Genomic DNA, 16,210 nt, shown 5'->3' on the forward strand with positions numbered 1-16,210 from the left:
TCTACCTGGTTTACCTAGTTTTAGACTATAAATGCATCAGTGGGTAAATAATTCCTTATGGTTTTAAATACTGGTAACAACTAACAACATCGAGTCGTGATCAAGTTAGCAAGGTGATAAATGCTTATTTAAATCGGATGTCTTAAATTTAAAACAGGTCAACTAGTATAAATAACACAAAAGTAGAATGTATATATTAGAAGAACTGTTTATAAATTAGAAAGGTTGAGAACATCACAATTATTATACCCAGCTAGTCTTGCAATAGACAGATATATGCCGTCTATAATGAGATTTTGTGTATTATACCAACTTGCTTGTCATCTACCAAGTAATAAGTTTTTGAGAGTGTTCATAAAATTGTAATGAAAATTCATATGAAAGCCTTAAATAATAATGTCAATTCAAATTCTGCTAGATTATGTCCTGTTTCAACTGTAGCTTATAAGTATGCTTCTGACCTAACTCAACTACTGTAATCAATACTTTGGTGATAGTGATGAGTGAACAACAGTGTGATCATCAATGACATTATCACATTAACATTCAAATTTGGTGACAACAAATTAACAATAAGGCCTTGGCCATGTTGTAACCTGCAACTCGACAAATATGACTCAAATTCTAAATACATTGACTAGTGGAGACCCTAAATTTATTGTGTGTCGTGCTGAAGGGTGAATATCTTGTGTTGGGTATTTGCTGAACCGATGTTCATTGTTCATAATTGTACGATATTATTCGCTTTAGGCCAAGCGTTCATGGATTAACTATTGGACTCCTTCTTAAAAGATCTTGTATTATTATATTTCGTGGCACATATAAAGACGATCTTCCATCTTTACATTACCGATGTGGGACATGGGTGTGCACCCTAACAATCCGTCCCTCAAACCAAGAACCATCATCTTAACTCGGACCCCTGAACTCCTTGGAGAATTTTACTCCCACAACCTACAACCCCAACTTCTAGACACGCGAAACAACACCAAGCCTTGATGACCTCCCCTTAGCCGACAGTCCGACACACCATGTTACTGCGAGCCATCTGCACCACTTGTTACCGTCTGGTCAAGTGAATGTCCCCACATGCTCATGATCCTGCATGTCTGTGTGCCCTTCTTGGGAATTTGCTACATATGTATATCAAACATCCTCTGCATCCAATATACATTACCCCTGGCCCTGGCCCGCCGCTTCAGAAGTCCTAGAACACCAACGGTCTTTGCCATTCAACCTTGAAAGAACCCACCGGACCTGTGGCATCAAACCTGATAAGAGTCCACCTGATCAACAGTTCTAGTACACAAACAGTCTTTGTCTCACAAGACCTATGACACCCTTCATCCATTTATCCCTGGATCGGGCTTGCTCAAGGCTCCACCTCGAGCTAGGAGTTTCTTGCCTTTAAAGTGTAAGCCACCTTCAAGTCTTGACTCCATGCTTCACCAACATACCACCCTTGGACTTGAGATTTGGAAACAGTGTGCCAGATCGAACTCAAGCGTCCGTGACTCGGGAATACTATCTGTTCCGGTCTCCAAGCTCTAACATTTGTACGTTATAGGGCCTAGGCCCAAGTTAACCTTGGACTATATATACAGTGTGCCAGATCGAGCTCACGCGTCCGTGACTCGGGAATACTATATGTTCCGCTCTCCAAGCTCTAACATTTGTACGTTATAGGGCCTAGGCCCAAGTTAACCTTGGGCTATATATACAGTGTGCCAGATCGAGCTCACGCGTCCGTGACTCGGGAATACTATCTGTTCCGCTCTCCAAGCTCCACCATTTGTATGTTATAGGGGCCTAGGCCCAAGTTAACCTTGGGCTATGATACCACTTATTTGGACTGCCGCCTCCACCACATCACTACATTAGTGTGATATTCCACTTTGGATCCCACACAGTTTTGTTCTTGGATTTCTTCCCAAAATGCCTCATATTAATAGAATGGTGGGTATCTTATAAACTAGGTAGAACTTTTCTTCTTTTCCAATGTGGGACTTGGGTTGCTAACTTGCTACCCCAAACAATCCTCAACAATACTCCCCTCGAAACAAGGATCACATCATTGACCTCCCCTCCAACGATACTATATGCTCATCTGGCACTGTAGTTATCACCCAACGAGACCCGCCGCCTAATCACCACATTATCAGTCAGACTTTCGCCACAAGACACCATCAAATCTCCAATCATGAGGTCACACTAAGGGCACTCATCCACATTGGCAAAGGCAGTCCCCTAACTTGGGCGCCACCACACACTGGATCCAGCTGAACCATCGGCTCTGATACCACTTGCTGTGCGGAAGCGTGAATACCTCGTATTGGGCCTCTAATGCACCGATGTCCACTGTCTATAATAGTACGATATTCTCCGCTTTGGGCCAAGCCCTCACAGATTTACTCTTGAGCTCAATTCTAAAAGGTCTCGTATTATTATATTTTGTGGCACATATAAAAATGATCTTCCATCTTTAGACTACCGATGTATAATATGAGATTGCACCATAACATTGCGCTTAGTCCTCTTCATTTTCTCAAAAGAATCGAGCTACTTTTTTTTTCTTATTATCAACTATTCCCATTCAGTTATAGATGCAAAAAAGACTATCAAATGTTTTTCTGAAATTGCAAAGTCACTATTCTTTGTCACGACTCGTCACTCTTAGTCTCTTAACCTTTCGTTATACAAAATGATGTAGTTTTCTGGGTCCTGCTATATGTCGTCGACAATTTACTAATTATCGTCGACATTTAATGTAAACTAGTTTGGATGCCCGTGCGTTGCAACGGGGTAATTAACTTAGTTAAAAAAATTGGTTATAAGGTCTTAATATTTACATCTTATGTCTAATAATTTATTTAGATATGATCAAAAGTCAAAACATCTTATTTAAGAGATGCAAAAGATGTTAGGTTGATACCTAAGTTCCAAGAATGCCTCATATTTATAATCATAAGACCACTAAATCTTATGTTAATCTTTCGATGTGGGACAATTCTATTATTTTTATATAATCCTACATTATTTTTCAATGTGGGATATATAACATACTAAGAAGTACACAATTTTATATATGTACAAATTATATGAAATCTATACGCTAATAATATCATTTTTACCACGAATCAAATTTGTTATTTTCATAATTTTCTTAATGATATTTTTTTGACAAATGAAATGTAAAATTTTTTATATAAAAATTAGAAACATCACTTGAATATAATATAGGAAATAAATTTTATAATAATTAAAAGATTCTCCACTTTATTTTTTACATAAAAAAATATTATTTATAATACTTTCCTAAATTAATTTTTAAGATCACCCCACCTTATGATAATTTTCTGATGTGGGACAATTCAACTATTTATATGTAGTATATTTGCCACACCTACATTATTTTTCAATGTGGGACAAATAACACACGAAAAGTACACCATCTTTTTTGCACCTATTTCGATATCCAACTCGATTTAATAATGAGAAAATATTATACTATCTATTTATATTCGTACGTTTTTTTCCATTTTTTGTCATAATTAAAATATGTACAAATGATATGATTTAAATTACCTTTTTTTTTCCTAACACGACTTTTAAGATGTAATTGAGGGAGCAATACAATGTATAAACAAATGCAAAATATTTTCTTTTTCTGGTGCGATTTTGATTAATGGTTATAAATTATGATGTATTTTAGTTACTCAAATGTAATGAGGCATAATAATTACCTATATTTGAAAGTTAAAAAAATTTAATTCTACTATTTATCAATGTAAAAAAGCTCATTATTGATTTGTTTGTGGATTTAAGATCTTTTTATGCAACACTTGATTGTATTATAATTCATAAATTTTCTATTTTAGTGCAGAGATTATCATTATATGATACAAACAAATTTATGTATATTTAGCACCCATTTTATTTTTTTAATTATGACTTTGTCTTAAATAAAGTTATTATACTATCGATTGTCTTAAAATAAATATTATAATATCACTAATATAGTAATATATAATCACTTTTATAAATATCTACGTGATTAATATTTGTATGGTATTGTTGTAACTAATGTTTGCCGTTAATACAAACTCTTATAAGAACTCTCTAAGATAATTTTTAAGCGATTCAAAATATTTTGGGTTGATACCCCTAAGTTATGACTCATATTTATAATCATGTGATACCTCACCTCATGATAATCTTCTAATGTGGGACAATTAACCTATTTATATGTAATATATTTACCACACCTACATTATTTTTCAATGTGGGACAAACAATATACTTAGAAATACACCATCTTTTTCACACCTAATTCGACATCTAACCCAGTTTAATATACTATAGGAGTACTATTTATTAATATTCGTATAGTACATTTTTTTTAACTTCTTATCGTAATTAAAATATGTACAAATAATATGATACTATATTCTAATGCTAGCATTTATTTACCACGAATCAAATTATATAATTTTCCAAAAAAAAAATTATGTTACTTTTTTGCTAAATGAGATGTATAAGTTTTTATATAAAAATTATAAACACCACTTGGACATAATATAAAAAATATATATATTATATCGTGGAGTTAATGATATAACTCTTAAGAGCTCTCCAAGACAATGCTTAAGAGACTCAGAAGGTTTTGGGTTGGTATTTAGGTTCTAAGGATGCCTTCTATTTATAATCATATGATCACCCACCTTATGCTAAACTTTTGATTTGGGACAATTCTATTATTTATACGTAATATATTCACCACACCAACATATTTTTCAATGTGGGCCAAATAACATACTTACAAATACACCATCTTTTTCGCACATAATTCGACATCTAACCCAGGTTAATAATAATGAGCAAATACTATACTCCCTCGATTCAAGACCAAATACAACATTCCTTTTTCTACACTATTCATGAACGAATAGAATCTTTACGATTCTTTGCAATATGTAAGACAAAATATGGTCATGTTGGATCTTATTTGATTCACCTATAAAGTACAATAAGAATATCAAACTTTAAATTTTTTATAATGTAAACTTAAAGATTACGTTGTAATTTGTGTCTTGGCAAGTGTGTAAATGAAAATGTTGTATTTGGTCTTGAATGGAGGAGTACTATTTATTAATATTCGCACGCTTTTTTTTATAATACTTTTTTGGCAAATGAGATGTATAAGTTTTTATATAAAGATTATAAACAGCACTTGAATATAATACATAATATAGAGAAAAAATATGTATATATCATACTATGAATATAATGATATAAACTTTTAAGAGCTCTCCAAAACAATACTCAAGAGACTCAAAAGGTTTTTGGTTGGTATATAGGTTCCAATGATGACTCCTATTTATAATAATAGGATCACCCACCTTATGTTAATCTTTCGATGTGGGACAATTATATAATTTATACGTATTATAATCACCACACGACATATAACATATTAAAAGAAGTACACCGTCTTTAATATTCGTATGTGCAAATCATATGAAATCTATACTCTAATGAAAGCATTTTTTACCACGAATCTAATTATATTATTTTCATAATTTTTATAACAACATTTTTTTGCCAGATGAAATGTCAAAGTTTTTATATAAAAATTAGAAACTTCTCATGAATATAAAATAGGAAATATAAATATTATAATAATTAAAAGATTCTCTACTTTATTTTTTATGTGGAAAATATTATTTATGAAACTTTCCTAAATTAATTTTTGATGATGTGGACGCTCTAGAATCGCTCGAAAAAACTCTCTTTTATATATATACTAGATTTAATGCCCGTGCGATGCACGGGCCTAGAAATAATATCGTCTCACTAAGTTTTTTTGTTAGTGCTAATATTATATTATATATGAAAAAGCAAAATTGTACTGTATGATCAATAGAGGCCAATGTTAATGTGCTACACATTGTATTATAAAAACTTAGTTCCCATTTTATTCAAGTGTACTATTATGCTTGGTTTTTTAGATTTCCATTTGTTTTTTACTGCTACCACTTTGTACCTTAATAGGCTTAATTGTTCGCAAAATCTCTCTTTAATCTTCCTACTTTATTACCACAATTTCGTGTCCTCCACAAAAATGACATTATATTTGTAATTCAACTTAGCTCATAATGCAATGACTGTCGTACATTTCGCAAAGTCAACTATCTTTGCAATGAAGTTTTGTGCGTGACACCAACATTGTTGATGGAAAAAAGAAGATGAAGACTTGAAGAGGCTTATACTTCCATTATAAAAAGTAATGTAAAGAATGGAATGTAGATAATCATATACTCCGTGCATGCTTGCACCATATCTCATCTCACGTGTATATTGCTCTTATGGGCATTGTTTTTTTAGTTATAGTAGTTCATCTTATAGGAAATTCAGGCTTATGTCGATTATGGTAGTATCTCGGTATAGATCGCCGCAAATAGGGTATGTAGGTTAAGCTCTTGTATAAATAGTGTTGTTTTATTCAATGTAATGTATGCAATTCATTAGCCAACTCGCAAACTTTTATCATGTGAAATGGTTTATTTATTTTGAGGAGATTTGGTATAGTATTTATATCAAAGAACGATGACTTCGCTTAAAATTTTTGTTACTGCCAAATCCTTCAAAACATTCAATTATAGAATTGTCCATCCCAACTCCCAAACTGTCAACTTTAACGGTAAAATTATCATTAGAATATACAGGGCTTTAGTCACAAATAATATGATAACCATGAAAAAAAGACGAAGAAAACTATCAACTACTGTTTCCCTCATATAAGCACCATCGAACTAAAATAATGTCGATAAATATAACATCGAATTAACCTATATAACCAAAATCGATCTTTATGGAGTCCTTAATTCGATAATAATGTCCATTTGCTATCAATATTTGAGGTTCTTTATTAGCTTATTAATCTCGATATTTATAAGAATTTGATCACTTAACTTTTTTTTTTATCTATCTAATATTTGTATTATAATTAAGTAGTTCATAAAAATTGGAGACTCTAATATCGCTCAAAAGTGTTTCGTATATTGTGTTTTCTTCGCTATGACTTGTGATTTTCATCGATGTGGATCAAGTTCCACGCTTTCTCGAGTTGTTGATGATCAATATTAGACAACCCACGATTTACCACCATATACACATGAATAACCATCTTAAATATACAGTATGTAAATAAACACATAAATACACTAAATTATGATCAAATAATAATAAGAAAGAGTTGCCTGATTTGGGAAGTGAGGTTCACCTCTATATATATAGCAATAACGCATAGCATGAAGTAATACTCTCCAATTGTATATTTTTGACATGACTCTAAAAGACATATTGTTAAAATCTCTTTATGAAATCAAATTTTGTGAACAATAGATTTTGTCATTCATCTTACATTCATACCCGTTATGACTTATGACTTATGAGGATTGTTCGCACGCAGACACGCAGTAAGGACTTTTATACGGGTTGATCAACCCATATCCCTGTATTTATACATGTCACTTGGTCAAAAAATTTCAAAAAGTCCCAAACAAACTATATAAACGGACAGTGAGAGATTATTTAGTGAGGGATATAATAGGGAAAAAATAAAATTAGCGAATTCCTCACCCCATTATATGAGACTTGAGAGGTCTCTCAATAATGCTAATGAGAGACCGTCTCTCTATAATTTTTGTGATAAACGGACGTATAATCTTAAGTTGGCTAAGATTAAGGAAATCAAGCAAAAGAATAAGCGTATTTATTAGACTTTTAGCCATAAAAAAACAATGATTAAAAAACTTAACTAATTGGGAAAGCATGTAAACTAATAATAGTACTAAATTGATAAAATAAAAAGATGCATAAGAAGTCTCTTACCACCCAAAAAATTAACGTCATTCATCAATTAGAGTTCAACCTTCTGCAATTTCCTCCGTGTATGTTGTTCAATTGGAAACATTATGTCGATTGTGCAGCGTATCTGCAAAATAAAATTAATTGGTAGCAAATTAGACAACCGAGAAAATTACAATAAAAGAAAACGAATAGTAAAAAGGCAGGAATAAGAATGCATAATTTTCTAAACTGGAAGACAATAAAGTGTATATATATGAACAATAATCATGTTAGCTTAGTGTTGTTATCTTCACGGAATTCTAATACGTAAACAACTCAAATTACTTGTTGGCTTAGTGTTGTACGTATGATTTTTAAATTGGATGATATGATCTTTTAGTCTAACTGTAATTCTAATTTTTATTATTATTATCTATTATTTGGCTTTGAAGAAGTTCGTAAAAGTTGGATACTCTATAATCGCTCGAAAAAAGCTTCCTTTATTAATATAGATAGATATAGATTTCCAAGTTTGCCCTCCATAACATAACTCCGTTTCCGTCTCACTAAAATGCAATTTCCGTCTCACTAAAACACAAGTCAATTTCCGTCTCACTAACGTCTCACTAAAATCTTTCAAACAAAAAAAAAGACGGTTTTTCAAAAAAAAAAAAAAGCGGGATTTGTAATTAACAACATGAACGAGAACTTAGCGATTATCGATTACCGCACCAAAAATTAATCTAAGTCAGAAAATGAATTTTTTTTTAAAAAAAAAAAAAAAAAAAAAAAAAAAAATCCGGACGAAAAACATTTTCGTCCAGACCATGGTCTAGACAAAAATATTTTTCGTCCAGACCCAGGTCCAGACGGAAAATATTTTCGTACAGACCCAGGTCCAGACGAAAAATATTTTCGTCTGGAATTTTTTTTTTTTTTTTTTTTTTTTTTTTTTTTTCGGACGAAAATATTTTTCGTCTGGACCTGGGTCTGGACGAAAATATTTTCCGTCTGGACCTGGGTCTGGACGAAAAATATTTTTGTCTAGACCATGGTCTGGACGAAAATTTTCTTTGTCCGGACCTTGGTCTGGACGAAAAATTTCTTCATCCAGGCCCTTTTTCAACAATTTTTTTTTTTTAAAAAATTATTAATTTCCGTCTTAAATTAGTTTTGGGTGCGTGGATCGATAATCGCTAATTAAAATAAGTTTCAATAAATTAAAAAATTAAAATAAAACGAACTATCCCCGAACGGGGTTTATTAGTAATTATTAATTATTTTTTTACGAAAACAAAACAAGACGGAAAAAATATAAGGGGGGGGGGGGGTGAGGGAGGGGTAGTTTTGGAAGTTCATTAAAATTGTCGACGATAATTAGTAAATTGTCGACGACCTTTAGCAGGCAGGATAAATATTTACGTTGGATCCAATTTGACAATTTTTTTTTTTTTTTTGCATAATTTACCCAAAACGAAATGGTTACATGCATATAAGAGCAAAGCCCAAATTCTTGACTCACATGACCATTCAAGTTCACCTGAAGCCAATCACATTATCAACATTTCCCAACGGTCATAAAACCAGAAATTTAAATCCTTCAAATTCCCCATATAAACAAACCCCAACGGTCACATTTTCCACATTTTCATCACAATTTTATCCTCAATAACTCCCTCCAAATCACACTAATCAATCATCATCTTAACTAACAAACACTTCAATTGCAGTTTCTTTCTCCATTAATCATCATCAAATAAACCCAAAAACAACAAAAACCAAGAAAATCAAGAAAATGGAGAATTCTAATAAAACAGTTCATCATTCATTTTCAGGTGATAATAATTTCTCATATTTTCTATATTTCCGCAGTTAAATCATCGAATTGATTAATGGGTAATTGAAAAGTTCGATTCTTTTGTTGATTTATTAATGGGTTTCTGTTGTTGTGTGATTTTGATGCAGGAAACAATGAAAATGAGAGTGAAAGTCTAAGAAATTCACAGCAAAAGAACAAGAATTTCATGTCACCAACGATTTCCGCTTCATCGAAATTCAATTCTACACCAAACAAGAAGGTTCTTGGAGAGCTGAAATCACCAAAATCTGATCTTGGTAAATTGGGTAACTCTAATTCTGGTAGTAGAAAATCTTTGCCTAAAATCCCATTAATTTCTCCTAAAAATGTTGTGCATTCTCCTAAAACCAATGATGAATTTGTACACGGTGATGATTCTGTTTTACCTTATGATCCTCTGACTAACTACTTGTCTCCTAGACCGAGATTTCTCCGATACCGGCCTAATAGAAGGCGGGAAATCTTGGTTAAGACGGGTGAAAAAACCGATACTGATAGCGATAGCGATTCTGATAGTTGTATTGACAGTTTATCCAAGGAAGAAAGTGAGGAAATTGTGATTTATGATCAAAAAGTTGTTCTTGATGAGGAAGATGAGGATTTGGATGAATTTGAAGAGGAGAATTGGGGATTAAAATGGGGATTATTCAAGTTTTTAATTGTGTTGTGTTCTGTGTTTTTCTGTACAATGTGCATATGTTCAATGAATTCTTCTTCTTTAATGGTTAAGCAAGAATTTAAGGGTGTTGGAATTGAGTATAAACAAATTGTTAACATGGGTTTCAAGATTGTTTCATTGAGGAGTCTTGATTCTGGAAGTATGGTCTTGGGTGGAAAGAACAGTTCAGATTCGGGTTTGCTTGAACTCGATTATTCTGGTTTAGAATTTGATGAGAATTTGAGTGGAAGTGTTGAGGATGATGAGACTGAAATTCTGACAAAGGTGAAGTCTTTGGATGATTATTATCAAATTCGACCTCGATTGGAGGATGTGTTTGGAGTAACCAGTGTTGCATTAGAAGTTGATCAGAAAAATGTGAGTCGACCTCGATTGGAGGATGAGTTTGGAGTAAACAATGTCGTATTAGAATTGGTTGAAGGGCCTAGAAGTGAAGACTTTAGTGGGGTAGTGTTAGGAAGTGTAGTCGATAATTCTGCTGACGTTCCTGATTTTAAGGCGATAGACGAGGAAATTAGGGTTGATTTTGATAATGTGGGTGTTGAGGAACATGAGATTGCTGATGCGAGGGTCGAGTATTATCAGGCTGAAATTGAAGCTCAGATGGCTGCATCAGAATTAAGTGAGGCTCCTGATGTTGAAGTACCCAATGTGGGAGATGACGAACATGAGATTGCTGATGCGAGGATGGCTGCATCAGAATTAAGTGAGGCTCCTGATGTTCAAGTACCCAATGTGGGTGAGGAGAAAAGTGGGATTGCTGATGCGAGGGTCGAGTATTATCAGACTGAAATTCAAGCTCAAGTGGTTGCATCAGAAGAAAGTGAGGCTCCTGATGTTGAGGATTTGGTTGGTATGCCTAGTTCTGAAGTAAAATCTAATATGACGGTAGAGGGGGAAATTCGGGCTCATTTTGATAAGGGAATGGAAGACGTTGAAGCGAAATCAAAGCAAGATTATAGGTTGACATTCAGTGAGCTGATATGGCCTGTAATATCACCACTGGTTGCTTTCGGTTTACTGTCATCACTGGTTTGGAGATTCTATTGTAAGTGTAGAAAGGCGTCTTCTAAGACTCGATCCTCAAATGTGAAGTTTGGCTCTAATATCGGAAAAGCTGGGAGAATCAGGCAAGGGTTGCCTCCTAAATCAGCAGAGAAAACTGATAGATATCGACAGTTGAATGCTTCATCAGTTCGGAAAATTGATCATTCTGAAGTGAGCCCTCCATTAAGTGCTAATCCAGTGGAAATTCTTGAGAGGGATGTTCATACAATCATTCCAAAGGTGAAGCAACTCGGGGAGTTCGAGGTTGGAGTAGAGTTTACTCACTCAATCAAGACTTATCCTTCGATAGATGAAACCATGTGTTCCACTCTTGATATTAAGGGCGCAACTAGGCGAACTTCAGTTTCTAGCTCTGGTTTATCAACATCTGAATCTTATTCACGTGGTAGCTACGTTCCTCAGGACACCACCTCTATGAAGAAGGTCAGTAACACAAGCCTTCGATTCTTAGTTCACTTTGTATATTAAGTTCTGGTTGGCCTCGTTTTTCCTTCGTGCATCATTTTTACCCTAGTGCATCTCATTGTCGTCCTATACCGCTTTGTTTAGACCTGTTTCACTATTACTGCAAGCATACTGTATTCTGAATCTAGTACTGCGTACCGTTTATTGTACAGGGAAGAATATAACCTAGCAGTAAAATGATGCTTATTACAGTATTAATCTTTTTTGTGATGCTACACAGGATGGCAGAGAGGAAGTGAGCAGCAAGGCAACTCCTACACCAAGGAGATCGACTCGACTACGGAGCAAAGGGGTGACATCTCCATGATGCTAAACATTCAGACAGCAGCCTTTGATAGCATCATACTGTATTTCAGTTGCTCTTACTGAAATTTTTGTTAACAAATCTTTTGTACTAATTTCATCATCAGATTTTATCTTGTAATCTAGCATCATTTGAATTATTTGGTGGACTAATATTCTCTAATGATAGTGACTAAACTCTGCCTTTTGTTTTTTTCATTAATTTCCTAATGACCTAGTAATCTTATCTTTTTGCTTATCTTTTCTAGTACAATACACAATTAAAGTTGTGTGCCCCATGTTTTCTTTGGTGAAATGAAATGAACTTGGACAAAATATGATCATTCTTAAGAAACTCCATTTTCTGTTTCATTTTCTAGGACAGTGCTCCTAGCTTCTAATCATTGTATTTACATAATCACAGAAATTTTTGAGAGACGGTGCTTATTGAATTATTACTACTTTTTCCTTAGTCAAGTACTCGGTAGGAGTATACTTTAAGTTGTGTATTGAGTTTCAGGGATAAAGCTTGTAAATTTGATGATTAAAGTCCGAGGTCCGGTTCCCACGCTCATGGCTGAACCGCTCATTTGACATTTATCAACTAGTTCACAAACATAGATATTTGACAAAGGATGCTTCCTTGACAAAAATAGAGTTATGATTATTATAGGAGCATTATCGGATTTTGACGTGAATTGATAAGAACTTATTGTCCACATAAAAAGTTCAAGTCTTCTATGCTTTTTTTCCAAGTTGGTACTCTTTATACAGCAGCCATAATATACTCCTTTTGCCGTAGTGTTTGTTATGGAAAGACGAGTCCAGTAAGAGAGAAGCCGAAAACTAATTTAAGTGTAACAGCTTAATGTTTTGTTATGAAAAACTTGACATTTTATAATGAATATTCACAAAGATTTTGCAAGTTATCAAAACAAAATCATACGGAGTATAGTTATGAATCAAAAAGGCAAATTCTGCCTTATATACAATCACTCTAACTAACTGTTAACAAACTACGTGTAACTAACTAATTGTTAACAAACTACGTGTAACTAACTATTAACGAACTAAGTAACCACCCAGTACATAGATTTAAGTGATTAAATTGGATGTAACTCGATAAGGCCGATGTACCCAGAATAGCTGAAACGGTTTCTTTAATTTATACAGTACTATATTTGGAGCACGAATTATATGAAGACACCGTATCTACATAACTTGGGGAAAGACAGGTTCGTTAATCAATAAAATCCAATAACTTTTCAGAGTGCAAGTTTATACTCCCTCCGTTCCAGTGATATGTTTACCCTTCCTTTATTTCCCCCTCACAAAATAAAGAAAGTGTAAACATCTCACTGGAACAGAGGGAGTACTTCATACCCAGTATTTTCAATTTACAACTTTATAGTTTTGCTTTAAGAATTTACAGAATTTAATATTTAGGTTTTCATATTAAATCGTCAAGTTTTTATAATAAAAACATTTAAGTTTTGGAAATAGAATTTATTTATATAAAAAAAAAAAACAATTTAGTTTTGAGCTTAATTCGTTTTTCCAAAAGTTTATAGAAAATAGGAAGACCGTCTTTCAATAAACTTTAGAGAGACGTCTTTTCACAACCTTCCACGACAAACCCCCACTGCCGCCACCTCCGCCGCCGCAATTTCTTCATATCTACCCCTAGCATATTCACTGGTAAATTCTTCATCTTTTTTTTTTACATTTTTTTTAGTATTCGTTTGTTAACGATTATTGATTCGATTGAATTGCATGCTTTGAATCATTATTTAACAAATTAATTTCATTGTTTGCCGATTAAGAATTTCAATTAATTAATTCCCCCAATTTAATCCACAAGCCCTAATTTCCTACCTCATCATCTACAAACCCTAATTCCCCCAATCTAATCCACAAACCCTAATTTCCTACCGAATTACTTCCAAATTTGAAGGCATATTGGGGATGTATGTCATATATATTCCATAGTTATATTGGGAATTGGGGAAAATAATTTTATTAGGATTAGGAGATACTCCCTCCGTCACGGTCAATTGTTGTCCTTTGATTTTGGCACAAAGATCAAGGAAAGGAAAAGATGTCAATTACTAGATGATAAGTGGAATAAATTGAGTATTAATGATCAAATTACGCATCAAGTTCATTCTTAAAATAGAAAGGACAACAATTGATTGAAACACCCAAAAATGGAAAGGACAACAAATGATTCAGTAATTCGATTGGAAGTGATATTATTAGGATTAGGAAATTCTATATTTGACCCGTCTCAAGTCTATGACATATACTTCCGTCTTAAACAAGAATTTGCGTTCCTTATTTATGTCTGATATATTGTTATGTCTATGCGTGGACAGTTGTTTTGAAGACCCAAAGATGATCCAGTATGAAGACGTTGTTCTTCAAGACTTGGATATCGACACCCTACAACAAGGTTGCTTTCTTGCTGACAAAGTCTTTGCATTCTACTTCGCGTATCTAACCTCTACCAACAAGACCGATGATGTTCTGCTGGTCGAACCTACTGTGTCTATTTGGCTTGCACGTTGTGATCAGGCCGAGGCCAGTTCTTATGCTGAATCTTACAAGCTGTCGACCAAGAGCCTGGTCCTGTTTGTTGTAAATGACCGTGATCCTTATTGCGAGGGCGACGATGGAACTCATTGGAGCACCTTGGTTTATCATAGGTCCATGAATTCGTTTATTCACTTTGATACCATGAAAGGAATGAATCACAGTGCTGCCATGAAACTGTATGAAGCCGTTAAGAGTTACATGGGTGCAGGTGGCCAGGCTGCAAAGTTGCAGGCATCAAAGAAAAAAAAGGATAAAAAGAAAAATGCCCGGTCTGTCTGTAAACCGTCGCTTGATGTTCCTGTTACTGCAGTTGCTGGTATGCCCGTCTTCAGGGAAAGTGAGGACATCCAACAGCAGTCAAATGGATATGACTGCGGACTTTACGTATTAGCCATTGCAGAGTTTATCTGTCACTGGTTCATAAATGAAATGAATAATATTATCCAGGACGATCTGGTATCAGCGGTAGTCAAGGAAGTTGTCGATCATTCCGTGGAGTGTCAAATGCGTGACAAGGTATTGGGTATCATACGGAAAGTGGGCAATCAAAAACAGCCAAACTAGCCATAAACTGGGCAGTGACTAATTTCAATTGACATCCCTCCTCAACTCGATACTCCTAACCTACTGCAATTTAACTCCGATTTGGTTTTGTTTTCTTTCTCGTCTCGTTCATATTATTTTGCGACGTAACTTATTTATGAAGTAATCCAATTCTGAAAAAAGTAGAATTTTTGAAAGATTACTAATGTCCTAATATTCTTATCTTTCTGCTTATCTTTTCTACGGACATAAAACCAATTAAAGTTGCTTAGTTATATAATGTGTATATATTATATATGGATAATATACGAAAGTGTGTCAAATTGGATGCCATTAACAAGAAAAGCAGCAAATATACAAAACTATGTGTGCCCCACGTTATCTTTAGTGAAATTAAATGAACTTGGACAAAATATGATCATTCTTGAGAAACTTCATTTTCTGTTTCATTTTCTAGGACATTGCTAATAAATAGTTCAATTCTAGTGATTTAGATGACAAAATCAATTTCTTCCGTCCTTGCTTATTATCATTGTATTGTATTTGCGCACAAATAACATTATACCTCCAGTGGTATAATAGCATCATACAACCAAGTTATATTTTATCGAGCTTATGTGTAATTTTTTTGAGCTTTCTTAAAGTTAATTTTTTTTTATGTTTAAGTGAGTAGCTCAGAAATTTTAGGGTATAGCTCGACTTCTTTAAAACAAAACTCGAAAACTTTATTATATAGCTCGGGTTCTAGAACATACAACTAGGTACAACTGGTTGTAGGATCTATTAATTGGTATTTGCGGGAGTTATTAAGGTACTGTATGTTGCAGATTATTATTATCATAATAGTCCAATGTCAGATTATTAGCAGT

General features: G+C 33.8%; 3 protein-coding genes across 3 annotated transcripts in view; 2 read left to right on the plus strand and 1 right to left on the minus strand.

Annotated features, from left to right (window-relative positions):
* LOC141610949 (nuclear poly(A) polymerase 4-like) overlaps nucleotides 1-16,210 on the minus strand; it is a 125,009-nt gene that overhangs the window by 22,299 nt on the left and 86,500 nt on the right. The window lies entirely within an intron of this gene.
* LOC141610948 (uncharacterized) lies at nucleotides 9,367-12,460 on the plus strand. The gene is made up of 3 exons (XM_074429266.1): nucleotides 9,367-9,686; nucleotides 9,817-11,879; nucleotides 12,142-12,460. Exons 1-3 carry the CDS (start codon nucleotides 9,647-9,649, stop codon nucleotides 12,226-12,228), a joined length of 2,190 nt encoding a protein of 729 aa, XP_074285367.1. The 5' UTR covers nucleotides 9,367-9,646; the 3' UTR covers nucleotides 12,229-12,460.
* On the plus strand, nucleotides 13,771-15,674 carry LOC141610950 (NEDD8-specific protease 1-like). Its single transcript, XM_074429268.1, has 2 exons — nucleotides 13,771-13,901; nucleotides 14,579-15,674. The coding sequence occupies exon 2, from the start codon at nucleotides 14,598-14,600 to the stop codon at nucleotides 15,360-15,362; it is 765 nt and encodes a 254-aa protein (XP_074285369.1). The 5' UTR covers nucleotides 13,771-13,901; nucleotides 14,579-14,597; the 3' UTR covers nucleotides 15,363-15,674.

The sequence above is a fragment of the Silene latifolia genome, chromosome 11, assembly GCF_048544455.1.
Source record: "Silene latifolia isolate original U9 population chromosome 11, ASM4854445v1, whole genome shotgun sequence".
NCBI classification, from domain to species: domain Eukaryota; kingdom Viridiplantae; phylum Streptophyta; class Magnoliopsida; order Caryophyllales; family Caryophyllaceae; genus Silene; species Silene latifolia.

What these genes read in the sequence shown, in the direction of transcription:
- LOC141610948 (XM_074429266.1), top strand. Translation starts at nt 9,647, where the DNA reads ATGGAGAATTCTAATAAAACAGTTCATCATTCATTTTCAG. An exon ending in AGTTCATCATTCATTTTCAG is followed by an intron (nt 9,687 to 9,816) that starts GTGATAATAATT and finishes ATTTTGATGCAG; the next exon opens with GAAACAATGAAAATGAGAGT. An exon ending in ACACCACCTCTATGAAGAAG is followed by an intron (nt 11,880 to 12,141) that starts GTCAGTAACACA and finishes GATGCTACACAG; the next exon opens with GATGGCAGAGAGGAAGTGAG.
- LOC141610950 (XM_074429268.1), top strand. Translation starts at nt 14,598, where the DNA reads ATGATCCAGTATGAAGACGTTGTTCTTCAAGACTTGGATATCGACACC.